General features: G+C 50.3%; 7 protein-coding genes across 7 annotated transcripts; 2 read left to right on the plus strand and 5 right to left on the minus strand.

The window, feature by feature from the left end:
* The first annotated feature begins 2,443 nt into the window (after window positions 1-2,443).
* Window positions 2,444-3,225, plus strand: BO85DRAFT_99489 (uncharacterized protein). Its single transcript, XM_025665835.1, has 2 exons — window positions 2,444-2,516; window positions 2,796-3,225. The coding sequence occupies exon 2, from the start codon at window positions 2,897-2,899 to the stop codon at window positions 3,167-3,169; it is 273 nt and encodes a 90-aa protein (XP_025512688.1). The 5' UTR covers window positions 2,444-2,516; window positions 2,796-2,896; the 3' UTR covers window positions 3,170-3,225.
* On the minus strand, window positions 3,226-5,637 carry BO85DRAFT_100123 (gamma-glutamyltransferase family protein). Its single transcript, XM_025653769.1, has 5 exons — window positions 5,613-5,637; window positions 5,106-5,400; window positions 5,030-5,048; window positions 4,622-4,971; window positions 3,226-4,568 (listed from the first exon to the last, which is right to left on the minus strand). Exons 2-5 carry the CDS (start codon window positions 5,268-5,270, stop codon window positions 3,282-3,284), a joined length of 1,821 nt encoding a protein of 606 aa, XP_025512689.1. The 5' UTR covers window positions 5,271-5,400; window positions 5,613-5,637; the 3' UTR covers window positions 3,226-3,281.
* Window positions 5,638-5,841: 204 nt separating this feature from the next.
* Window positions 5,842-8,098, plus strand: BO85DRAFT_471058 (uncharacterized protein). Its single transcript, XM_025662444.1, has 3 exons — window positions 5,842-6,545; window positions 6,614-6,932; window positions 6,995-8,098. The coding sequence occupies exons 1-3, from the start codon at window positions 6,274-6,276 to the stop codon at window positions 7,742-7,744; spliced, it is 1,341 nt and encodes a 446-aa protein (XP_025512690.1). The 5' UTR covers window positions 5,842-6,273; the 3' UTR covers window positions 7,745-8,098.
* A 277-nt stretch (window positions 8,099-8,375) lies between these two features.
* Window positions 8,376-8,832, minus strand: BO85DRAFT_100156 (uncharacterized protein). Its single transcript, XM_025653771.1, has one exon. It carries the CDS (start codon window positions 8,704-8,706, stop codon window positions 8,461-8,463), a length of 246 nt encoding a protein of 81 aa, XP_025512691.1. The 5' UTR covers window positions 8,707-8,832; the 3' UTR covers window positions 8,376-8,460.
* On the minus strand, window positions 8,833-10,414 carry BO85DRAFT_100155 (C2H2 finger domain protein). Its single transcript, XM_025653770.1, has 5 exons — window positions 10,007-10,414; window positions 9,922-9,947; window positions 9,751-9,858; window positions 9,138-9,693; window positions 8,833-9,082 (listed from the first exon to the last, which is right to left on the minus strand). The coding sequence occupies exons 1-5, from the start codon at window positions 10,130-10,132 to the stop codon at window positions 8,960-8,962; spliced, it is 939 nt and encodes a 312-aa protein (XP_025512692.1). The 5' UTR covers window positions 10,133-10,414; the 3' UTR covers window positions 8,833-8,959.
* A 9,940-nt stretch (window positions 10,415-20,354) lies between these two features.
* BO85DRAFT_461954 (flavin reductase family protein) lies at window positions 20,355-21,188 on the minus strand (the record flags this gene model as incomplete). The annotated part of the gene is made up of 1 exon (XM_025661818.1): window positions 20,355-21,188. One exon carries the CDS (start codon window positions 21,186-21,188, stop codon window positions 20,355-20,357), a length of 834 nt encoding a protein of 277 aa, XP_025512693.1.
* Window positions 21,189-23,454: 2,266 nt separating this feature from the next.
* BO85DRAFT_490966 (WSC domain protein) lies at window positions 23,455-24,393 on the minus strand (the record flags this gene model as incomplete). The annotated part of the gene is made up of 3 exons (XM_025663686.1): window positions 23,455-23,478; window positions 23,534-24,039; window positions 24,096-24,393. The coding sequence occupies 3 exons, from the start codon at window positions 24,391-24,393 to the stop codon at window positions 23,455-23,457; spliced, it is 828 nt and encodes a 275-aa protein (XP_025512694.1).
* Window positions 24,394-25,496: the final 1,103 nt, after the last annotated feature.

Genomic DNA, 25,496 nt, shown 5'->3' on the forward strand with positions numbered 1-25,496 from the left:
TGTCGAAGAACCCGAGCAAGTAACAGAAGAAGCGGCCCCTGAAGAGACACCATCGACTGAGGAAGTGCCAGCAGAAGAGCGTGTCGGTGAAGTTCCTGAAGAAGCTCCCGCCGAAGAGCCGGCCACAGAAGCGGTGCCCGAAGAATCCGCTCCTGCAGAAGAACCTATCGCTGAAGAACCTGCAGCTGAAGAACCTCCAGCCCCAGATGAGACACCTCCTGAACCTGCGCCTGAGGAGACTTCCCCAGTTAAAGAGTCTGCTCCAGTAGAGGAGGCTGCTGAAGAGGAAGTTGCTGCTGAGGAGCCTGTCGCTGAGGAGCCCGCGATTGAGGAACCTGCTGCTGCCGATGAACCTGAAGCTGAGGCTGCCGTTGAAGAATCAGTACCGGCTGAGGATCCTGCACCCATCGAAGAAGCTGTCGAGGTGCCCGCCACCGAGGAACCCGCCGCCGAGGAGCCTATCACTGAAGAGCCCGCTCCGGCCGAAGAGCCTGCCCCAGTTGATGAGACTGTTGAGGAACCCGCTGTCCAGGAACCTGCCGCCGCGGAGGAGCCCGCTGCTGAGGAGCCCGCACCGGTCGAAGAAGAGCCAGCTTCGGTTGAAGAACCTGCTCCCGAGGAGAACACTGCCGCCGAAGCACAACCGCCAGCAGAAGAGTCTTCATCTGTGGAAGAGGTTCCCGCTGAAAGAGCTGTTGACGAACCCGCTGCAGCGGAAGAATGCGCTCCAGTAGATGAGCCTGCCGCGGGGCAGGAGCCTGAAGTGGAAGAAGCTACCCCTGCTGAAGAAACCGCTGTGGTCGAAGAAGCTGCTACAGCGGAAGAGGCTATTCCTGCTGTAGAAGAGCCTGCCCCGGTGGAGGAGCCTGAAGAGCCTGCTCCAGCGGAAGAAGATCCACCTGCGGTGGAGGAACCTGCTGCTGTAGAAGAGCCCGTTGCAGAGGAGGCTGCTGCGGAAGCCGCCGCCCCGTCTGAAGAGCCTGCTGCTGTGGAGGAACCTGCTGCTGTGGAGGAACCTGCTGCTGTGGAGGAACCTGCTGCTGTGGAGGAACCTGCTGCTGTGGAGGAACCTGCTGCTGTGGAGGAACCTGCCGCTGTGGAAGAGGCTATTCCTGCTGCAGAAGAGCCGGCCCCGGTCGAGGAGCCTGGAGAACCTGCTCCAGCGGAAGAAGCTACTCCTGCTGTGGAAGAGCCTGCTGCTGTAGAAGAGCCTGCCGCCGTGGAGCCTGCCGCCATGGAGGAACCTGCTGCTGCAGAAGAGCCCGTTGCGGAGGAGGCTGATGTGGCAGTCGCCGCCCCGGCTGAAGAGCCTGCTGCCACTGAAGACTCCGCTCCTGTTGAAGTACCCGCAGAAGATCCTGCACCTGCTGACGAACCGGGTTCAGTCAATGGACCAGGACCGGCAGAAGATGATATAGCGCCTGCTGAGAGGGCCGTTCCTATCGAGGCATCAGAAGTCGCAGCACCCCCGCCGGAAGAACAGGGCGAAAGCGAAGGATATGAAGCAGATCCGAGCTTAGAGCCGTCAGAAGAAACCGAAGCTAACGGTTCTTCAAGGGGAGAAATTCTAGGCGGGGCCATAGCCGGGGCCACAGCCGCCGCCGCCGTCACCGCAGCAGTCCACCGTAAAGATTCACAGAGGAAGCACAGAAGATCAGCCGACGCTGACTATGATCGGAAGGAGTCTAGGAGCTCTTCTGATGGTCATCGCTCACAAAGGCGAAAGGGTGAGCGTATTAGTATCATGGGTCGATGGGCGCAAGCTTTACAGGACTCCAAGAAGATGCACGAAGAGAAGCAGAAGCAAAAGATTCAGGTGATCGAGAAAGAGCGTCGCTCTTCGGACCGTGGAAGTGAGAGGGAAAAGGACAGGCAGCGGGAGCGTGACCGGGATCGCGACGAGCGGAAACGGGAACGGGAACGAGAGTACGAACGCCAACGTGAGCTCGAGCGTGAGCGCGAGCGCGAGCAAAGACGGCAAGAACGCGCGCGCAGACAACAAGAACAAGAGCGTCTGCAACAAGAGCAAGAGCGCAAACAACAAGAGCGTGAGCGCAGACACCGAGAGCGCGAACGCGAGCGCGAACAACGTGAACAACTTGAACGGGAGCGGGAGCGAGAACGCGCAAGGCGCTCTGAGCGAAGCGCAAGATCAAGGAATTTGGAACAATCCGAACGTTCTTTGAGCGGTAAAGAGAGCGCACCCACCAGGTCACACCCACGGTCAGATCACTCTGGAAGCCAAGACCGCGAGCGCAAGAGCAGCTCGTCGTCGCGCCACACCCAATCTACAGAACCCAAGCCTCGCTTCTTCCTGAAGTATATGGAGGGTCAGTCAGACACCAATGGCCCACTTCTGAAGATCAACGCTGCCAAGGCCTCCGCTAACGTCTACAAAGATCGTGAGAGAAGGTCATCCTCCCACCAGAGTCAACGTCAGTCGCAAGAAGGCAAGAGCAGCAGTGAGCGCTCCAGTCGCCCACGTCCCGAGGACGACGAAGAAGCTCGAGCTCGGCGTGAAGCTCGCAGAGAGCGCAAGAGGATGGAGATGGAGCAGGAAGCAAGGGCAAGGGAGGAACCCGAGCAACGTCGTCCTCACCGTAGTAGCGGAGAACATCGCCATCGTCATCACAGACATCGACGCGAGCCGTCTCCTCCACCCAGTGGACCTTCCAAGCTGAAGACTCTCTTGGGTGCGATTGCTGCTCACTGATGATAGTTTGCATGGGAACCAAACTCATTTACCCTTGTGGTAATGCTGTCCTTCGCTTTCTACCTTTCTCTCTCTCTGTCAGCTCGATGTATTTATTTATTTTCTTTGTTTTCTTTTGTCCATTTTGCTTTGCAATTTTTGCGCAGCAGATTCACAGCCTGCATGCATCAGCGGGAATAGCATATGGTTCGGGGTGCTTGTGACCTTTTTTATGAAAGCATTTTAGCCTATTTCGGTTCTATTCTCATGTATCTTACGTTTGATGTATGCTGCATGCAATTGATGATTGTGATGATTCCATATGACTGTCTTTTCTATACGTGGACTTATATATTACTTCTAATGTTTTCTTCTCTTCCCTCTTTGAAAAGTGCTATTTCTGCGATGAAGCGTATGGTAATTAGCGGGGGGGTTTTCTTTTTCTACTCTTGTTCCTCTCAACTTCTGGGATTCTAAGCGCGCTGTGGAATATCTCTGAATCAAATTCATCTAGGCTGCATTAGCACATTCTAGGATACGTATCGTCTTGGCTCGTAACAAGGAGGTTCTGAACTACCGGAGTAGGACTTCACAGGGCTGGAATCGCCATTCCATCACCTCTCAAGTCGCTACCAGCACTGTACACCAGCTTCCCATCATCGTAGTGACAACGAATGATTTGTCCACGGCCAAACATGCCTCTCTTCCATCCGGTCAGAACCTCAACCTGATGTCCCAACTTCTTCAGGCCCTCAACCGCAGCATCGCTGACACCTTCCTCCACATAGACTGTTCTGTCGATGGGCTTTCCCTCATCGGCGTTCCCAGCGGAGATACAGATTCTAGGGGAATCGAGCGCAGCTTGAGGGTGGTAGTTGAATGCAAGCATATTAAGGAGGACCTGGACGTGACCTTGTGGTTGCATGAAGCCGCCCATCACTCCATATACCGAGTGAAGAGATCCGTCGGACACATTGGTGATCAATGCAGGGATAATAGTGTGGTAGGGTCGCTTGCGCGGGGCCAGAACGTTCGGATGTCCGGGGGTCAGTGAAAAGTTGGCACCCCGGTTTTGGAGGGTGAATCCGCATCCCTTGGGTATGATGCATGTTCCGAATCCACCATAGTTGCTGTTGATGAAGGAGATACCGTTTCCTTCTTTGTCTGTAACTGCGAAGTATACCGTGTCACAGTGGTTGTGGGCTGGACTGCCATGGTCAAGGATATCGGACGCCTTATCAGGGTTGAAGAGTTTGGCACGTTCCGCGAGATATTCGCGGGAGATAAGTTCCTTGCTTGGGACCTTTTCCACATCGGGATCGGTGACCCACCAGGACGCATCGGCAAATGCAATGCGAAGGCTTTCAATGATTGCGTGTAGATATTCGGCGGAGTTGTGCTGTGCCTCGGTGAACTTTGGGATCTTTCCTGTGCGCTCTAGTTCCTCGAGGATACCCAAGGCCATGAGAGCCACGATGCCCTGTCCGTTTGGTGGATGCTCCCATATCTCCACTCCCTGGTTAGCCTCGCCGGTTGTACCGGCGGCCTGCTTCTCGACAATATCCTGACCGGTGAATTTGAGGGAGATGGCTTCTGTTTCCTGGCTTCCGGTTTCGGCGTGGAATTTCAGGTCTTCCAGGGTGATATAGCCTCCCAGGTCCTGAACGACTTTGACAAGTTCTTCTGCAACACGTCCTTCGTAGAAGCCCTTCTTTCCCTCTGCGGCAAGCGCTCGGAATGTCTTAGCCAGTGTGGGGTTTTTCAGGATTTCTCCGGGGAGAGGGCTCCGAACACCGTTTTCAGCGTTCGGGTCAGCTTTGAGCATCTCATGGTAGTTTGGCGATGCTGCGCGAATCAGATGCTCGCTTTCGTGCCACTGCAGGGAGTCAGCTTGTTGTACAAGTCGGACGAAGAGAATGGTGTGCTTACAAAGAAAGATGCCAGCTCTGAGACAGGAAAGCCTTCCTCACCAAGTTCGATAGCAGGACGCAAGATCTGCTCCAGAGAAAGTTTTCCACTACCAAACTTTTCCACAGTATCAACCCACCCTGCCGCTGCACCGGGAGTAGACACAGCGAGGACGCTGGTCATTGGTATTTTTCCAGACTCCTCAGGACCAAGGTTCAGGTCTTTCCTGACCTTTTCGAGGGTCGCATTGGCAGGATAGCGACCAGAGCCGTTCAGTGAATGGACCTTCTTCGTTTTGGCATCATAGAAGAGGCAGAACATGTCTCCACCGATGCCTGTGGATGAGGGCTCTGTAATATTCAATGCCGCAGCTAGTAGACACATTTCTCTTAGTTTCATCTTCTCCCAAAAGTCACTTATTCTACTGACCGACAGCTACAGCAGCATCCTTTTACCAAAGTCAGCATTACATCTCAGAAGATGGTGGGGTTCCTCAAGAACGTACGGCGGCATTGCCTCCTTCACTCAGGATTCTGTGGCCTGCGGCGGCTGCCAGTGGCTGAGTACACGTTACAATTCCTTTTGTGCTATGCACAGTACTTCTCCGGCTCGCGAAAGGGACAAAATCGGGGTTGAGCCGAGAATAGACAGCTTTGGAGTTCAATGGCATCTTGATGGCGTGATCGGGGTGTGTCTGCGATGCGGGAAGGGTCTCGCGAAGGAAATTTGAGCAGAAAGTCAAATAGTAGAGAAGGAGGAAGAAACACGAGGCAAGAAGTAGATTTGTCCTAAGGATTCGGCTAAGGGATACGATAGAGGCGATCAGTTATCCTCGGAAAATGCCCCGACTTCCCCGATAAGATAGAAAGAATGACTCCAACTGCCTGGTGGGGTAAGATGAGTCTCGCCCCTCCTTTTGGCCGCCGTAGAGGGGAGATGCTCGAGTCCATCCTTAGGCGTAGAGGTACCATCCACGGCCAATTGAGTTGATAGAACATAGAATGTGTATTACAGAGTTCTGACTATAATGATGCCACCTTCATTCACTTCATTGAGTCTAATATTGCAATAGAAAGTGGAAGAAGGGAGAAGCCGAGCAAATGCGGAGGAGCGGAGGAAAGAGAGAGAGAGAGAGAGATGCACCTTCCCGAAGAGGAAAGGCGTGACACCTGACTGGCGGCCGACGCGTGACCCCAACAAAGCATGACATGACGTTGGGAGAAATCGATGCAACCAACATCGTTCCCGATCTATCTCTTCCACGAGGCGTGTTGGATATGACTCGTCTGCCTCGAATATAATATAAGGACCGCCCTGAAGGTTTCGGTTCCCCGTTGGGATTCCCCATCTGACCCAGCCAAATCGCCCACGGGTTCTCGATCGCCGAGACGAACCACTGCTGTTGATCTTCAGGACCCGCGCCGAATACGGAGCGGAGCTGGATGTTTCCCTGCCGTATCATCCCACTGTAGCCTTCAACAGGCTTCTGGTGCTTCTTTGGACGTTTGATATACTTATAATGGCCCAGCTAGACTGATCTGGCTTGCCTGTCTCATTCTAGTGCTCAATTCTTGCTGCTCGTTCATTCAGGTTGCTGCCGGTTAGCAAGCCTCTTCGGAACCTGTGCATCTCTTTCCCCTCCGCCTGTGCCATATATACTTCCCTCGAACAGGATGGTGGTTTTCATTGACTTCGACGACGATGCGCTTAGCCCGCATCATATCTCGGGTCCCTCCAATCCCTTCCTACATCCCTACATAGAACCCAAAAAGCCTGGGTTATCCGAACTATTACCTGTCAAACCGGACGAGCCGCATCGTGCAGCGGATGTATCCGCGGACAGTGATCGCTCCGCAGACCCGTTACACAGCATTTCTCCCATCTCTAAAGCGCCACAACAAGATCCAAATCGGAACGCTTTCTCAGCTGCTCTGAGCTGCTATCCGTATGAGACACTTTGAACCAGGCCGCTCCAGTGTCTGGTTCGGTATGGTGTGCTGACTGCGGATACAGGATTATCAAAGCAATTGCTCGCTCGGTGGATTTGAATACTCTACACGCCCTTTCACGAACATGTCGTCAATTCCACGCCAACCTGTCTCCCTATCGCCCGCAGCTGGTTAAGCAGACCTTGCGTTGTGAGAATGAGTATATCGAAACACTATCGGACATGTTGGACAGCGGAGCTTGCATTCCCGACAGCGTCAAGTCGGTTATGCGTTTGCTCAGCCAGAATGCCAGAAGCTCCGGACGCCTGACCAGTGGCAAAATCTCTAAATGCGCCCGAGATATGGTGGCCGAATGCCGTCGATGTTCCAAGGTTGTGTGCCGGGTGAGTCTGCTCCACCAAGCTCTGTGTCGTCCCATTCCAATACTGATACTTGTACCATGTAGAATTGCGTTATCAAGCCTCCATCCAGCCACATGCTCAGACACCGCATTCGTCGTCTCTGCACCACTTGTCGCACGGCCCCTCTGAATGAGCTTATCGAGCAACCCTACGAACATGCTCATCCACAGAACATCTACACACATGCGCCTTCACAGCCTCCTCAGTCCATAATCTCGGCGTTCCAACGTACGCCTTGCTCCTGCGATGATGCTATATGGCTTTGTCATCAATGCGGACACCAAGTACGCAGCAGCGATACCACCTACCGACGGGTATGGACGTGGCGCACCCGTTATAGTACCTATCTTGGTGGCCTCGGCACTGGGATTGGAGAAGGCTGCCAAGGCGTCAAGTGCGGTAGAGGAGAAGATTGCCTCGCAGCCCAAGAAATTGAGCTAGAGGTAGAATGCGAAGCGGACGAAGCCTCAGGGAGCCCCCCTGACTATGGTCGCTACTATGAACATCGCCACAGCCAGAGTCCTCCACGACACCACAATCACGCCCATGACGGCTGGGAGCATCGTGAGGAAGAAGAACCGGGCTACTTTCGACAGGAGATTATCGGCATCGGAGGCCGCGTCAAACACAAGGCGAAAAAACGAGTCACGGTGGGTGCTTGCGTAGTAGAGCATGAAGATGAGCGTGAAACAGGCGAGTATCTTACTAGAGAGGAGCGGGGACAGCATAGAAGCTGGTGCGGATGGTGTTGGAGAGTCATTCCGGCCGAAGATGAGCTGTGGAGTGTCAAATGACTTTACGATCGTTAGATAGATGAAGTAATTGCCAAGGGCTTATGTAGCGTACTTGCTGGTAGGCGAAGATAGAATGTGAACGCGACTTGGTATCCTGGATATTTCAGAGGTTTCTGGCTGAGATGCAGTCTCATCTAGCGAGATAAACCCAGGTAATTTGATGGCTTGATCATTATGTCTAGCAGCAGTCAACATTGGATCATTCCTGGAATCATGAATATCAGCATCTCCCAGATTATTTCGAGCAGAGTATCTTTGCCAGTGTTATTGTCAAGAACCTCATGTACTACACAGTAAAAGGCTTACCAGCAATTCAGAGTCTTCTGAAACCAAGATCCAGTTCTTCAAACCAAGTTACCTAACCAGAATAAATCATGAGGAACAATATCAGACGAACTAACAGATGAATTATCAGGAAAATTATGAGAAAGATTATCGGAAGTAAGGTGTGAAATAGATAGGTCTTGCAGCAAGAAGTGAAGTCTATACTAGTATACAAAAAAAGTATTCTATAAGGAAAAGAGCAGCACATTGTACAGGGTTGCATAGGAAAGAACAAAAAAATAATATAGAAAACATCATTGGCTCAGATAAAACATCAAGGCACAACAAAAAAAAGAAACTATCAAGCTAGCATAACTCAATAAGTATAACATGACATATGGACAATCAGTGCACGTTGCGAAATAAGAAAGCCACACAGCATGGGTATATAATCAATCATAAAGATCCCAAATGGACGCCATCCAGTAGCCGGGTAGCCAAATCGCAGACCAGGGCTTTTTTCTCCAGAACAAAGGAAATATGTGCAGATAGACAAAGGAAATGATAACAAGGATGGATACACAGATCAATAATGGGATGAGGCCACCCTTTTCTTTGGTGGCTCGTTCCCGTGGCCTCATGGGCCTGGTAATGCCAACGTCAATGCGTGGCGGCATTAATGTCGTATTATAGTTCATTTGAACGGTGCGAGACCGGCTTGACGGTGATGCTGCGTGGTTCTCTTCTTCTCGTGCAGTCGCATTATTCTCGGTCCGCACAGATTAGAAGTACCAGAGATATGCATACATATCACTGCGTGTCGTCCAAACGGGAGCGAGTATTAGCGTATCAGTCGTATTGGAACATGGCTCATAAGCCCTTATTAGGCACCGGCCTGTCGTCGGTGGTGAATAGATGAAAATTATCACCGCCTGTTGGCTTTTTTATTGCTCATATCGCCCATGACTTCCAGTTCATTGCGGGTGGGTACGAGGAGGGAGGGAGGGCGTGTTCCTCGTAGGTCAGGCTTGGGCTCGCTGACCAGCTGGGCGATGGATAGTGGCAGTGGATAGACTGCAATGGGTAATTAGCGATGGTTTCCTGGTGGATACCTCTCTGATTGACATACCGGATGAAGGAGGCTTTCGGTGAGAGGAAGGGGCATCATGCTTAGGGACGGAAGGCTGGTGTCTGGCTGTTCCCAGCAGCGCATATTCGACTGCATGGACATTGGCGAGGAAGTCAGGTCGGGTTCCATGAGGCTCTCGGGATACGGCTCAGCGACCGTAACCGGTGTGGAGACGACAGACGAACGGGAGTGAGAGTGCACTGATAGGGAAGTGCCATCCGAGAGAGGAGACGGGCACGTTTCCGGGGTAGCGTAGTACCGACTGTCTTCTACGGACTCGTGAATCTGATGGGGGCCTTGGTACAAAGGAGTCTGGTGTCCAGATGTAATTTCGACACTATTCCACATCAAGCCGCAGTCATTGGAGAGGTCAGGGTGGATGGCAGGCGCCACGAGGGCACCAACCGACATGGCATTGTGCGGTTGGGTGACGGCCAGGTACGGTGTTTGAGTTGAGGGCATAGACGTGGTGGCAGGGACATAAGGCTCAGAGATGATGGGAGTCCGGCTCTGCTGGTGCCATTGGGCAGTCCTGTCCATCTGTGCTTCCAATTCGCTGGAGGTAACAGTCAGTAAAGGTGACAAGCAAGCCTTTGTGGCAGGAAGTACTTACTGTCTTTCCATGTGGCGGGCGAGAAGGTCAGGGCGGTGGAATGCCTTTTTGCAATGGCTGTGGGTACAGCGGAATAGGGCTTCAGGGTTGTGGTTCAGCTCATGGCGTCTGTAAGATTTGGTTAGCATACCATTAAAGCAAGATTATTGCGGCACAAGTGCAACGGCTTACCTTCGGTGCTCGGCTCTGGTGAAGACCTGAATTGAAGGGTCAGCTTGTTTCCAAGTCTGTGCGACAGCATCCTCGTGGTACCAACCTTGTTGCAGCCGGGGTATTCGCAAGCATGCACACGCTTTCCCTTCTTCGCTTTGCTGATGCGATGCGTAGTTGGAGTGTAGGTGATAGGGAGAGGGATCTCCGACTGAGTAGTGCTTCGACGCATTGTTCAAGTTTGTCTGCCTGCTTGGTGTATCTGAAGGTGTTGTAGAAGGTATCCGATGTTGTAGTAGCAGGAGTAGGGTTGAGAGTAGTTGTAGTTGTTTGAGGTTTGAGTTGTTGGAGTCTGAAGGATGAAGAGGCAGGAAGAGGCTTTGATCTTATAGAGTTGGTTGTGATGGAGTGAAGATAGACAGGATTCAGATTGGCGAGTGAGCGATTGATATAGGATTTGGTTCCTGAAGGAGGCTATCCCCTGATCATTCTGTAACAGACCCAGAACTTGTCAGGAACGGGATAGACATGTGGTAAGTGTGGAGATTGGGGGTTAGAGTGGGAGGTGGGCTGTGATGCAGCTATACTAACAGAATTGGGGAACAGACCAGGGTGAGATCAGAACGGATGAGGCAGGGAAAATGCCTCGCATCTGCAGGCCGGATTGGGGCAGTGAGATTAGGATGGGGTAAAAAATAAAAAGAAGAAGTAAAGTGACGATCTGAAACGGGCGGAATGGTGGCGGAGAGGCTGTCAGGGTGGATAGATTGGAGGGAGCAAAGCAAAAGTGATATAGAAGCACCACTGGATGAGGCTAGACCTGGGTTGAACCACTAACTACTACTTAATTACTTAACTTGGTATTTTTTAGTCCTTCCCGAGCGATCGCCGGGGAAAGCGAAGGTGGGAAATGATTTGGAAGCATAGTAACGAAATAGTAAATAGAATAAATTGGAGAATTAAATGTAATATTATGGTAATATGAAAAAATCATGAGAATAAATCGTGCAGATAATAATAATAACAGCAATAATAATATTAAGAATAATCAGAGATAAAAATAAATACGACAATGCGATTATCGTCCAATCTCCTTCAGGCTCTGCACCAAGGGAGGGAGGGAGAGAAAAAAAAATGTACCTAAAGCAGGTAAGCGAGAGAGCCAGTGCACTGCAGTTTGATGATCAGTTTGTAGGGTGATCACAGCAAGCAACCACTCAGGACTAGCCCTGCTACCATGGCTATGTTAGACTTAGACTACTACTTTGACTTCCACCAGGTCAGATGGAGACGGAACCGTGAATCCGCTCTCCCCAGCGAGGCTAACCGACGCTGCCAGTGTGTCTTTACAAAAAGTGGGAATCAGAAAGTGGAATGGATCCATTCCTGTCATCTCTTTCCCGATCAGGATTTTTCAGTTCAATTTAATTGATCCGGTAGGGAAAGAAAATAAGATGAAATAAAATAAACAGTCAGACAAGACCAAATAGGAAGAAAAGTAAAGAGAGAAAAAGCGGCAGGGCGTTTTTGTCATACTCACTTGGCAGGAACGATGGGTTTCCCTCTTTAGGCTTGGTTAAATCCATCGTTACTATGGGGCCCGTTGGGCGAACGGGCAAATGACAGCCGCCATAAGGCCAACATCCCTTTCCCCTTCAAGCGACAACTTGACTAGCAAGTCCTGGTGGTGTTGCGGCTGAGGCACACTGCAGATTGGGGTTGAAGAAGAACCCGCCCTGTATCGTCGAATTTTCTCGGCAGGGAAATAGGACGAAAAGGGAAAAAAAAAAAAAAAATTACCAATGAAAAATGAAAACATCTAACCTACCTCGTTCGTCTAATTCAAGTCTAACTGACTGACCAACTGAGTACTCATACTACAACGGCTCCGTTTGTTGTTGGTTTTTCTACTACCAGACTCCACTTGCATAAGCTGAGCCATGGTTTTCCCGATCTCCAGTCCCGGCCGGCACGAGAAAATCAGAAAAGGGAAAGTTAGGCTTCTCGGGTAACTCTGCCAGAGGCACACTCCCTCACGAGAAAAACAAATTAATTAGCGGAACCGGACTCTTCATACTCGTGCGAAGGAGGAAGGAGACGGACGGGATCACGGAGACGGATATGGAGAAAAGAGGGGGAAAAGAAAGGGGTACCCCACTCCTGGGCAACAATACCCTGTGCACATGGCTCAGGATTCGATCCCAGTCGATCCCGTCAGCTATGAAGATACGAGTCATACATTGCATTGTGGAATGCTGATGGGTTCGGATGATGGCCGTTGTGGTCCGGTGTGGTGTAGTGTAGTAGATGTGTTGTAGCTACTTACTTGTTTCCCACCTATACTACTCCCCATTATACTGCCCAAACAGATGGTATCATCAAGAGGTTGGCAAGCTAAGACCGCCAACCACATGGCTATTCCTTCCCCTAGACCGTTCTCTTACCCCTGCTGCAGTGCTACTATTACTAGTATTATATTAATTTGCTGACATGGTGGAGGTGACGTGCGAGTATTGCGCAGGGGTGTCTGTCTCAGTATCTATTAGAGGCAAGGCAGTATGGGGTTTACGATAATGAGGGTGGATATTGTTGATAAGGAGAAAGAACATCATGCAGAGCCTGAAGGTCGAACACCATCACTGCACAAATTTGGGGAAGTTGTTGGGTGTCTGAGCCTCATGATTGGGGGGCTCGTTTATGACATGGAGGGCCCAAAGTATTCTGGCCAGGTCTGCTGCCCTCTAGTTTTCGAGCCAACTCCAGACTTAAGCAGGCTAAAGTAGTGGGCAGAGACTTGACTTACCAGGATAGCCCAACAAGCAAGCCAGCCCCGGTGTCGCTCCTCAGGCTTTTCATCAAAGCCTCACAAGCAACCCCCCATCCGACGGTCCACTTTGGAGACGGGCTGCCAAATTCAGGGAGCTAGCCAAGGTCCTTAGGCTAAAGAGGAAAAGGCTTATAAGATCGGGCTATTCCGTACTCCACGGGCCACACTGGCCAAAGTTCCATCCAAGCTAAACGTGGACCAAGTGGGGCGACCCACCTTGACCATTTGAAATTGTCAATTGACATCCCGTACGAAAGCGATAGGGTTCAATTCAGTTGGTGGTACTGCGGCACATACCACCATACGACGGTTTCCAGGACATTTGCTTGCCCGATAGATAGCCGCCCGGGCCACTTGTCGACAAATGCAATGTCAGAATAAGAAACCCGGCTGTAACAAGATTCCAACTGCGGGAAAACCATATGCAAAACACTCCTAATTATATCCCATCTGCAGCTTCAGTCATGCTTCCTATTGGACCAGATTTGCGAACTGACGCGACCCTATGTATTCAGGTTAAGATCATTTATTGTCACGGGGAGCCTTGTTCATTTCCTCAACCGCCTGGCGGGCAGCAAAGCCTCTCAACGGCGCCCCGCTAGCTGGAGATGATCTATACTGTTTCCTTAACGGGTGTGACTCCTCTCAAGCGATCCCGTCAAGTGTCCACTGTCATAGCATGGACAATCGATCGAGCCTCTTCTAGCGTTGTGGAGTGAGAGAGGGAGAGAGAGGGTTGCTCGTCTTATCTGTATGGGGCCAGATGGCCCTCAGGTATCTGCTGACATTTTCATTTTTTTCTTGGCTCGATTCCAAAAGAGGTGTTGCAAATTGCAATCTACCAGTAGCCTAGTGGTGACGTGCGCGCTATTCCATGGTCTCACATAGCGCCCGGCCCTCAGTAGTACCAGAAAGTAGTAGGAAGAATTGTTTTGTTACTCACGTGCGACGACAGGGTTGTTGCTGTATTGGGTAGTCTTAAGGCTACTAATTCCGTTGGCGATCGCTAACTGTACCGGATTTTAGCCGGTCAATTCGAGTCTGCCTGCCAAGTGATTGTTTCATGGATACTGAAGGTCGGTACGGAGTACATGCAGTTACCCTGAATTCCACGTGACCAAGCATCGGTCTTGCTCGGGGGCCCTGGAGTTTCTGCAGACAACGGGAGGAAGCCTTAGCACCAGCAGATGAAGATGAAGACGAAGTTTCCAGAGAAAGGAGGATGAAAGGAATAGCCGAGATAAGCACTCTACATCCTTACCATATGACCATCCTCAGGGACCAGCTTTTCAGGGGCAAACTCTTACTCACTGCTCAGACGAGACATGAACAATCAGATCTCTAGAGCAATGTTGGAAAGTCGTGTTGGTCGTTAGGTTCAGTGAGCAAGCAATTCGTTGTGGTAGCGATGTGATGAACGGAGCTGAATGGTGTTGTAGAAGATTAACCTATTTGGGAAATCAGTGTGTTGGAGACCCACTCGTGTAACAAGACGGTGTATTCCCCTTACACACAGCTGTATGGGTTAGATGCTTAGGCCACCCATAGGCTGCTATTGTGGAAGCATTCCGTAGCGTCTTCTCCGAGCAAGGGAGCCTTGGGATGATGCTACCTCAGGCCTCCTTACTGAAATCCTAACACCGTTAGATAGTCCCTACTAGGTACACAAATGCCTAGCGCTGTGGAACAAAGAATGCTTTCGCTTCGTGCATCCTTTCGAGGAGGTAGAGGTTCCAACAAGCATGGGGGCCATTGTCATTCTGACCTTCACATGGGCTTCTAGCTTGTTTCAGGTCGTGGATCAAAGTGCTTCGAACTGCATTCTGCCTTACGCTTCGAGGGGCAGAAAAGTGAATAAGCATTAAGTTGTTCTAGCTCAAATTTTGAATGGTGATCTCATAACCGAGACAAACACCCCTTTTCGGTATAGAACGCGATACAGCAAATGCAGTAAACGCCGCGAGATAGAGCCCAGCCTAGCCCACAAAAGAGTAACGGGTGTAATACGAGCCTGGGTCACCTTTCTTGTCCCCATCGGAGACGAAAGTTGCGGACTCGCGGCACTCCCGTTCCGTCAATGGAGTTGTGGCTGGGTCTCATTTTAGAGTAAGTGCGACTGGAATAGGCATAGAGGCAGATCCATACCGAAATTGCCCGTCACAAATTCAGCCATTCCTCTCAATAATAATACCGATTATTATAGGGTGTTTAATATGGATGACAGATGGCAGGTCTGATATTAAGCCACGGATTATCCTGGCGGCCATGTGTCCGGGATCGACAACATGGTCTGATTTCCACCACACCACAGGAGAAGCTCGTTCGCCCTTGATAAGCGGGATTCTTCGGGAAACTACCCTAAGCAGGGGTGGTATACTTCCCCCGACAGACGCCAACTGGGTGATACATGACACCACAATTCAACGAACTTCATCAGAAATGGGTTCTACAAATTTATTGCCTTAACAAATCATCTCAACTTAGGACTGGAACCAAATAAGGTCATTCTAAGAGTACAAGTTGAGAGAGTTCACACCGCTTGTCATAGGAATGGAAACAGTAAGAGCAGAACTGTGTATCTGAAGCCCCTCGATTCTGATGAGGGGCTGCAAGGTGCCATATCGGAGAAATTTGCTAGTGGTCCATTCTAGGAGGGCGGGTCCCGTGAATATTCGTCAAGCAACTAATTGAAGCAACTAATTGAAATGCAGGAGGCGGCTTAGCTACTGCAGACTCGATAGGAAACCTGTGCCTCAGGCCTAGACACCAGGTCCATCATGCATCGCCATGACACCAGGCCGCCCGCAGCCCACATTGGCTCTCAGACCTTCACGTGGCGGGTCCCCCATGCTAGGATTGTGATCCCTCACAGAATGATGATGAGTCGGGCAATTGAGCAACCATTCGGAATCCATACAGGGTAATCAATATTCTCCCACCCTTTCTGCCTGGGACAAGGTCACGTTTGTTTATATCCACTGGCGTACCAGCCATGACAATCAGCTGGGCTTCATTGGCTCTCATTGCACCTAGGAGACTTCGCCGGAATCATCTGAGATATTCTCTGCTGATACCTGAGACAGGTGCTTGGGGAGTAGTATTCCTGATAAGAGTCCTCTAGAAACAATGTCACTGAGACTGGGAGCAAGAGTTTCTGCCTAATCTACGTCGTTGGCAACGCCTCTGTATGCGGCATACAAATCGATGGGACGGGTCTTGAGACAAAGATGATAGCAAGGATACGAACACTAGCACAAAAAACACCGTCGCTAATGACATAACCCGACCTCTCATGCCACGAGGGAAAGCTAGGAGTCGACAACGTGGTCGAATTGTGGGGAAGGAAGAAGGAACCACTGGGTTAGCAGCCCTGGACTGGCCCCCTGCCCACCGGCGGCTCGTGCTACCATGACGGCTCGAAACAGGAAACAGAGTCAATTACGGCCGCTCCATAATAGGTGCTGCATCAGGAAATGAAGTGAATAACTTGACAGTACCACAGGGTATCCACCCACAGATGCTCTATACGAACAGACCAATGGTGATGCAGAATAGAGCCTCCCGTCTCTGTTATACTATTGATGTGCATGCACACGACTTTATGATTATATTGGCAACATACCCATTCTAGTAGACTACGAGATCCTTAATCAGTACTAGGCGATCGAGAGCTGTCATGTGCCAGTTGCCTCCCCCACCATCTCCTCCAAACCGACATATGGACTAGCCTGGGATGGAATATGATAATCATACTAACCGCCAGTCTAGGGATTAATTGGCCAACAGGTCATTCACGGAGCCCGCTACTAGATGCAACCCTGGTTCAGAATAGTAAGCATCGAATGCCTAGGGCGTGTCTTAGTGGTAAAGTACAATTTCTAGCGCAACACCGGGCGCTGCGGTCATCTCGCGAGGGATGCCGTGTGAAGCATGTGCGATGCCAGACAACACTAGCCATGCAGAGTGACGATGGCTTCTGCAGTCATCATTGCGTCGGAAAAAAACTGCCCTTGTTGCTGATGATTCTGAAACGCTTCCATGACAACCCATAGGTTTACAGCTTGTTGCTTATCCATGTCTTTTGCCCGAAAGAGTTACTATACTGATCAGGTTAAGTTCGTCGGACTCTCGGCAAAAAGTGGAATCCGTCGGTGGGTTATGGCTGCCGGAGCCAGATTCTGCCCCGGTCCGGCTCGAGGACAGCAGGATCTGGATCTTCCCTGGAATGGGTGGGAGGGGGGACACTGCACGCCGGTCTCCGGAGGCTAACCATCTTCCGGACCCCCTCCAGACTCCCGGAGGATGTATCTATCTACCATCGAGAGGCCATGGAAGGAGAAGGCCATCTGGAGGATTTACAGTTTGGGGCTACAGAAGCGGGAACGTGATCCGCAGTCTAAAAAGTTCCTCTCGCAAAGCCTTAGAATTCAGGAATCTCATGAGAGGATCAACTTTGAACACAAGAGAATCGATGACATCGAGGTAGGATCTGATGATCCGCACCCCGAAGGTTTGATGAACAACTCTGTACCACGCGAGATGGTAATCACTTTCATCTATTCGAAACCCCGTACCCTCGCATAAGATAGGAGCCAGGGGGGAAGGGAAAGGGTGGCATGACAAACATGATCAGCTTACCTCATCTCGACTTGCAAACCTGAGAGAGGAGGCCTGCGGTATGCCTAGCACTTGAAACATGCACTGTGATTGCTGTGGATGTCACGAAGATCACCGATACACATTCCACTTTGGGGTTTAGGTTTCTCCTGCGCCATCATCAAAAATAACAGAGGTGATAGATCAGGTGTCGAACCCGAACCCGAAACCAAATCAGCCTTGCCTGAGGCTGTCAAGTCACCTACCTTAGGTAATCCCATCATCCACTTTGGACCCGCTCCAAGAAACTGGGAAATTGGGTCTTCACAACCTCCAGTATCCCCGTCGGACGATCTGAGCCCGAGCGCACTTCCGGTCCATGGCGGGCAGTCTTAATTTGTTCAAGTCTGCCCGGGGCATGAGTCTGCATATTGTCTTGCAGATAATCCCCCTGTTGGTTACTAAAAGGGGCAATCGATGACGGCTGCAGGCTTCCCACGCAGTCCTGTGTATACTGTCGGATGGCTGGATATGGACCACACCTTTACCCTCCAGTAAACACGGTGAGATGTACAAACTCATCGACCAGATTACACACCTACAACAACAAACAACATTGCCATAACTCCGCCACCTCCCTGATTCGTCGAAGTGGGGGGGCACTTTGGGTATGTCTTGTGGGCACTGGACGGCACTCTTCTCCAATCTCGTACGGAATGCTCCCGCTGCTCCAACGCGTTATCATCTGATAAGACCGGCGCGCTCACTAACATTCGAAGCGCTGCAACTAACCTCTTAGGAAGCTAGCAACAGCAAATTGGAGCACGCCGTGCACTACGCTAAACAAATCGCTTGAGCCCGTTCTCTGGGGCTAAGCTTGAGGGACCAAGGGACGGCTCCCTAGCCAGCCAAGACACTACGCACGTTGTAGCTACTATAATTCTCTTGACTAATTAGCATTAGATGAGTAGACGGCTACGCCGTGACGGAGTCCCCGCCATATTCCCGTCCTTAACAGAGATTTTAAGAGGCTGTCTATTACCCACTGCCAAGCAGTCTTTTCGAGTTCGTCTATCGAGGTGGGCTTGGTTGTCCCCCCCCCATAGACCTACCCTAGACTTTCATACACGAACAGACGAATCAGCCTCATCAGTTCCACCTCCAGGGTGCCGAGGACCGGAAAATCCGACAGGGCACGTATGCCGAAGATGTCCGCGATCGACACCACACACGCCGTATGTGTTGACCAGAAGGCTCAGGCCAGTTGGGCTTGTCAAAGGGCGGAACGGCCCTTCCGGTGTCTGTTCCACACAAGCCGCCACAGTTGCACGAGCATCAACATCAAGTCTTAATCTATCCTCTATCGAAGATAATATGGTGAATACATTAGTGCTTCTGATCCTTCCAATGAGTAGCCAGCTATTGTTTGTGTTCTTCTCCATATGTTCCATTATTTCTAAAGCTCTTCGCTGACTCCTATAGTAGGCTCGAGCTAATACCAAAACCGGAAAATAACGTCTCTCTGTCATAGTAGCCCCTGTCAGCATGGCCCCCCTGCTAGCAAGGGCCCTAGTAGCGAATGATGACCGACGCTGAGCTCGACACGGTGTAACCTAGTCACCTGGAGACCAGGAAAATGTGATCGGCCGTACAACCCTTCTAGCGGTCATTGGTGAAGAAGCAGCTTCCGTGCTGCGTCGAACATTCCACACGTCAGCCTACGCTTTACGTTGGATACTACTTTGGGAGAGGTACATCTTCATGCAGGCTTTTAGTTCGCAACCTACTGCAACCTAGTCTGTACTATTGTTACAGGTAACAGAGCCACGAGGCCTGTTACTTTGCGCCATGACAGGGGTGCCATGCGCTCTGGAAAGGGTGATATCCACATGGTCTGATCTCACTCCTGCCACATCCGGCTTACTGCGAGTCGCTACAGTATCCTGAAGTGTCAATGGGTTTGCGAGCCGATAGTTGCTAGACTAGCATTTCCTCGAGCAGTTGGAAATGGCCCTTGCGTGTCAGCATGAGCCGGTCTGTCCAGGGTCCAGATATGCCTGTTCTCCCTCCGAACTATCAAGGACCTTTTTGACAACCAGCTTGTGAAGAATCACCTTACCAGACCAAGCTAGCAGTGTCGTCCCTCCCACGCAGCTCTGTGCCGCTCACTTTCCATTACGGGCTTAACCACGAAGGAACGAATACCCTGCTAGCGAGGGAACACTAGTCCAAATGATCTAAGAAATCATTCAGACAATGGCTTTACCCGACGACTAATGATGTGCGCAGAACAAATTAACTGCGCCCGGATTAATATGCCGGGCACCCCGACCCGGACCCAGTCTTCTGCATGGCAGTCAGGAGTGTTTCATCCATCTACACGTGTGCTGGCTGCGGAGCCACCCCCTGGTGAGCACGACGGCGATCATGCAGTACTTCGATACGACAGGGATCGCAAGACAGCGGGGTCACTTGCCACGAGGCATCTTTGCCCCTAGAAGATTCCAGATAATCTTTTCACGCGAGAAGAAGAGCGCTGTTCGAACTAGTATGGTGATTCCGCCTTGTGTATCATAGCCGTCATTCGACAGATACATGCCAGTATGGTTCCTTCCCCATTCACTTCTGCTGAGACATCGCTACTCCTCCACATGGACTATCGGTATTCCTCCACTGTGTAACCAACTTTCATGCGGGCAATGTAGCAGGAACAGCCACCAACAGGCACCAACCAGAACCAACATGTTGGGTTGCTGTTCACCGCTGACTCGTTCACAGATCCTGCAATCGCAATTTAAGCATGACACTATCAACAGGGCAAAGATGTCAGCTGTGCAGACTAGGATGCACTAGGCAAGGGCTTTTGTCACAATTGTCTCGGTGCCTCTAAACCCTACCATCTGCTTACCAAAACAATGGCAGAATTGTGTGCATACCTTGTATGAGACGAGTCAGCATACTGCAATCCTGTTACATCGAGCTGCAGGTCATGGATGAGCGGATCACAACACAGATCTTGCCCCTGACGAGCCTAATCCTGGAATTCCTTCCACTTGACCATCCTATCTCTCAAATCGACTTCCTTTCCGTCAATCACGAACCGGCCATCTCCGCGATGGTGAGCCATCTTCATTTCCCTCTTCCTTCGTTTGCCACCACCAACACGATCGTCGTCATCTGCTGGGTCTCTGCTTCCCTGGCCATACTCTAGATCCATGTCTCTATTGATCCATGCTCCAGTCACCTTCAGCACCCACAGATTGTACCTTGCCACCAACGCTCGGTCCTCAACCATACACTGAATGTTGGCTATAACATCCTTCCCTCCAACCAAAGGCGCCCGTGCTCTCCCTTCCTCACCCCCTTTTCTATCCCACAACCCATCTGCAGATGCAGGATCAGAAGCTGGGACCGGGGTTATTCCAAAATTCACCCACTTGTTGACATCTTCCCCACTGCAGTTGCCGATATCAACGGCCTTCTCCAACATCTCCACTGCAGGAATGGCGAGCACGCATTCGCCCGTCTTCTTCAAGTTATCATAGCTCTTGTCCCACGGCCCAATGCAGGCACCGACAAGTGTTGGTCCTTCGTGCTGGATCATCATGTGGAAACCCATTGTCATTATGTTGTGCGTCTTGTTGGCTATGGAGCCGGTCGCCACAAGCAAAATGGGTCCAGGCTCCAAGAGCCGATTGACCTTGTGGATAGGATAGGCCACGAACTGGTCCAGACCATTGCGCTTATCATCGCCATCGTTGGAGCTGAATTCTAGTCTCGATTTTTTCGGTGCCCGGTCCGGCTCCGACTCCGACTCGTTCAGGGGCTGCTGCAGACTGACATTGACATCCCTTTTCGTATTCATGTTGTTCCTGCGAGACATAACTGCCGTAGGCCTTTCGTCTCCTTCCTATACAGGTATGTGCGGGTAGGAATATATATGAAAAATGTACATACACCACTTGCGGTGTATCTCGTCAAGAAGACATGCAGAGGACCTCAAGGTGAAGTGCAGTGAAGAAGTTGCTAAGTCGGAGAATATCCAGACAAAGAAGTGCATCAAACTTGCTTGCGGAACAGACTGCCTCCCCGCATTCCTAAGACCTCGGGGCCGCGCCATCCTGTTGGTCGGCTCTTTGTTCCCCTTTAGTAAGTGACGTACACAACCATTGTCCTCTCATGTTCCGAATGCATACTTCATCGACAATATCACAAGCAGTGTTTACATCCATCAAAGCAATCACACTGCATCAAGAAGACACTCTCTCCTACCGTATAGACAAAATACAGAAAGCTACTTAGCCAGAAACACATCATCATATTCTGATATCATTCTTGCTCCTAATATCTTGTGACGTAGATAGACTTCACAAACCACGTAATACTACTCATCCGAACTATCATATATCATGCTCCAATCCAAACCAGATCCTACCTATTAACCTCGACGACTAATCCACGTAGTACTCAGAAAGAACACCCATAATGGTCCTCTCCTATACTCTGTATATGAATCGTGTAATAACATACCCATACATGATCATTATAAGCGAAGTACACCCGCTCCAAGAAAAAAAGCGACTGGATACACCAAACCAACGTAGTACCTGATCTTCTTGACTAATAATCATACTAACGCCTGATGACTATAAATCCCTCGTTGATATAGTATATGACTACTAGCGCTGGAGGTAGCACGTAGATAGTGGTATGCGTATATATATATATAGTACTATGGAATCATCACCTTCCCCCCCCCAAAGTCAACTAATAAACTCTCATGAAGGGAGCAATTTAGTTAGTAGTTACTTACTTTATGATTACTTAGAGGGACAATGAACTCACATACTAACACAAGAGAACAAAGATCAGCAACTGAACACCAATCCCTCCCTCATGAACCCAAATCTGGGAAGTATTATTGTCGATGACTAACTACTAGCAGGTCATAGTTAGTTGTATCCCTGAAACTATTTGACTCCAAGCAGGGATTAATAGTAATACTGAACATCGTGTCTTCGTGGTCACACATAGACATATGGTAGATGATGTTACCCGTTGACGTAGGTAGTGAAGGTGCAGATGAATATATATTTGTGGTACTAAGTAGTGTCCGGATAATCACTACTAAAGTTACTACTAAGTAACAAGTTCAACCATATCAATTCGGTTGGATAAAACTCCAATTATATGATCGGCGATAACAATATATAGTATCGGACGAGATCATATGGCTGCCTACTTGTGGAAAGAAATATCGTTATTCATCGTCATCACGCTACCAAACCCCGAAGTCTATGTGGTCATTGCCTAAGGATAAAAAAACATCATTACAGCTACAAGATGATTGACTGATAATCAATGCATCAAGCACATGGTACACATTCATCCTCACATTAACTACAGGGCTGTCCGTCACATTACTTACAATCTTCCAGTCAAGGCTACTGTACGTAGTACCCATGACAAGCACGCGCGGCCCACCGCCATAGAAACAAGCATCGCAGAAATACAACAATTGGGGGGTTCTCGGCTCAATAACAAAAAAATTTGGGAAAATAAATGCTGTCCACGAGGGTAATCGACTAGAATACAGCCCACTTCAAATAACGCCTTATCAAAAATGAGATCCTGAACTGATATACCTCAGCCCGACTCGTCGAGTCTTGACCTTGAGAAGCCCTTTGATGAGATAGAGAACGCCAAGTCGAAAATATAACCATCATCAATGGCTAGTGACTTGGTTGTTTCTGAAGAGCCGCAAGCCCTCACCAAAGTAAAAGTCACGGTCGGCTTCCTCAACAACGCTCCTGGAGGGTTGCTATCCGCCACGGGCGGCACATACCACACGTATGGAGCGAATGTGCTTTTCATAGCCAGTGGCTGAAGGGGTCATCATATCCTATCTGCAAACATGCACTGGTATTGCAAGGTCGCTGTATAGTCCAGCAGGAATAAGAAAAGGAGGGAAAGGATAGCTGTCGTGAAGGGTGAATTTATGGTGACAAGCGAAGGTTGTGTAAGGTAGGAGAATTTCTGGCAGGGCATGGCTCTATCGTTGAAGACATGCACAGATAGGATGTTGGTCCACAAATGGCGCTGTCTATGGGAAGCTGGCGAACGCATCCCTTCTAGCGTCGATCGGGGTTAGTCACCTAGTACCTGTTAGCCGGAACTCTTCATATCTGATCATCGTTCAGTGAAGCCCACCTGCAGGATGCGACGAGAGAAGTCTTGGTCATCATCGATGCTGCCATTGCTCTGACGGCGCTGCGCCATGAAATCACCATCGAAACGGGAATCCGACATGGAGTGTTGGGACATCGGGTTGCCATAGTTGTCCACACCAACACTACGACGGTATTGCGACTTGCGGTTTTTGAAGCGCCACAGGAAGAAGCCAGCGCCAGCAAGAGCACAAGCTCCTACGACACCCACGACAACGCCTGCTGCAATGGCAGCAGTGTTGGCACTTGAGCTCTTCTTCTTTGAAGCTTCAGTGGCACCCTCGGCAGTTGCAGATGCGCTCGCATCGGTCCCGGACGTTGCATACACGGTTTGTGTGGTGCCAGAGCTAGTGACGACATGGGCTTCTTGGGTCGATGATGTAGACGTTTCGCTGTCGCTGCTGGAGGTACTTGTGCTCGAGGCGGAATAATGGTCGACGTCATTCTCAATGCCAGTAAGGTAGACGGAATAAGTATTGCTGCCACCGCCTATATTGTCACCGTTAGCAGATGTGCCATCTGAGGCCCGAAACCGGAAAACATACAGTCCACAGAAGGCCAGCCGGCACATGCGGTATTACACTTGCTGTCATCAACCTTTGCTGACGAGGCAGGTAGCAGGTTACCGCAGAGACAGTCCTGTCCGTTATGCAGGGCAAAGACCGAGTAGTTGTCCTTCAAACACAGCTTCTGACAGTATCCATCACTCTGATATGTATAGGTTCCCTGATCTTTCAGTGGCGTCGAGTCGGAGTAACAGCCATTGTATTCCTCGGTATAGGCATATGTTGCAGGCAGACTGATGGATAGGAGAAGGGCTGAGGCTGCAAGAGCCGACCGCATCGTGAATGATTTCGTGGTGTGGTACATGGTCGACGTAAGAAAGGATCCCAAGGGGTAAGGGTTGGTTGTGAGTTTGGCGAGAAGTGACCTCAAAGATACAGCGAGGGAGGTTGATCGAAGAATAAGGGACGACCTGCGTAACCCTTTGAACCTCTCAGAGCCACTTTCAAAGTTGATAGTCCTGGTGGTCTTTTCTCACTCCTATGTCCTCGAGCTGGACGTGTCGCGACGGTCCTCCGGGGTAGTGGAAGAGTACGGATAGTTTGCTTGCAAGGGCCGACGTTGAGGACGAGTGACGTAGATGGGACCAGGCCTTGACGTGGAGAACTGGTCGGGGTATAGACCGACAGTAGAGGGTCAGAGGATGGTAGTAGGTGAGGATTAGAGTAAAGATAGCGATGAAAGAGTGTGGTGTCTGTCCTGGGGGTAAGCGGTCCCTGGCGGGGAAGGGCCCTTTGGACCGGTCGTTTCAAGCACCCCTTTCTGTCGGGAAGAGTTTAATGAGCGTGCCTGAACGGGCGGTTCAGGAAGGGAAATCGGCCAAGGGTAAATTCGCACCCACAGCAACAGGGAGATTCTATTATGGCCCTTCGCGATAGATTCGAGTTATCCAGATAATAGAAGCTCGACCTAGGGGCCACAACAGTTCTGAAGAAGCGAGAGTAGTAGTATGAAGAGTTGGAAAAATGAAAATCCAATGAAAATAGGAATAAAAAATTGCACAAAAACAATAATGTCCTAATAGAAGGCCAAAAAGAGCGACTGGGTTGAAAGCAGGAAAGAGAAAAGAGGGTCAGGGAAGGGGAAGGCGACAGAAACGATTGACAGACTCCTTCCTGGGACACAACAGGGTGACTACTGCAGAGGCGGAGGATTGGACTGGGAAGGCATTAAGCGACGCACTGACGGGTGAACTAGTACTAGTAAGTAAGTAAGTAAGTAGTATTACTGTGTACCTCCGTCAGAGACAAGAGGAGAAGGGGAGAGAGGGGGGCCTGTGTGTGCCTGCCTGTCTGCAGCACCAGGTAGTTAGTTAGTTAGTTAGTGACTGCTGAGTTCGCCCGCGTACTAAAGTTTCCCCTACTGAGACGGTCGAAAAAAAA

This window comes from Aspergillus piperis (genome assembly GCF_003184755.1).
Source record: "Aspergillus piperis CBS 112811 unplaced genomic scaffold BO85scaffold_18, whole genome shotgun sequence".
Lineage (NCBI taxonomy): Eukaryota > Fungi > Ascomycota > Eurotiomycetes > Eurotiales > Aspergillaceae > Aspergillus > Aspergillus piperis.

Coding starts and splice junctions, on each gene's coding strand:
- BO85DRAFT_100155 (XM_025653770.1), bottom strand. CDS start 10,132: ATGCGTCGAAGCACTACTCAGTCGGAGATCCCTCTCCCTATCACCTAC. Junction 9,948..10,006: donor AATACCCCGGCTGCAACAAG/GTTGGTACCACG, acceptor CCTTCAATTCAG/GTCTTCACCAGAGCCGAGCA. Junction 9,859..9,921: donor ACCAGAGCCGAGCACCGAAG/GTAAGCCGTTGC, acceptor CAAATCTTACAG/ACGCCATGAGCTGAACCACA.
- BO85DRAFT_471058 (XM_025662444.1), top strand. CDS start 6,274: ATGGTGGTTTTCATTGACTTCGACGACGATGCGCTTAGCCCGCATCAT. Junction 6,546..6,613: donor GCTGCTCTGAGCTGCTATCC/GTATGAGACACT, acceptor CTGCGGATACAG/GATTATCAAAGCAATTGCTC. Junction 6,933..6,994: donor GTTCCAAGGTTGTGTGCCGG/GTGAGTCTGCTC, acceptor TGTACCATGTAG/AATTGCGTTATCAAGCCTCC.
- BO85DRAFT_100123 (XM_025653769.1), bottom strand. CDS start 5,270: ATGCCATTGAACTCCAAAGCTGTCTATTCTCGGCTCAACCCCGATTTT. Junction 4,569..4,621: donor CAGAGCTGGCATCTTTCTTT/GTAAGCACACCA, acceptor GACTCCCTGCAG/TGGCACGAAAGCGAGCATCT.
- BO85DRAFT_99489 (XM_025665835.1), top strand. CDS start 2,897: ATGGTTCGGGGTGCTTGTGACCTTTTTTATGAAAGCATTTTAGCCTAT.
- BO85DRAFT_100156 (XM_025653771.1), bottom strand. CDS start 8,706: ATGAACTATAATACGACATTAATGCCGCCACGCATTGACGTTGGCATT.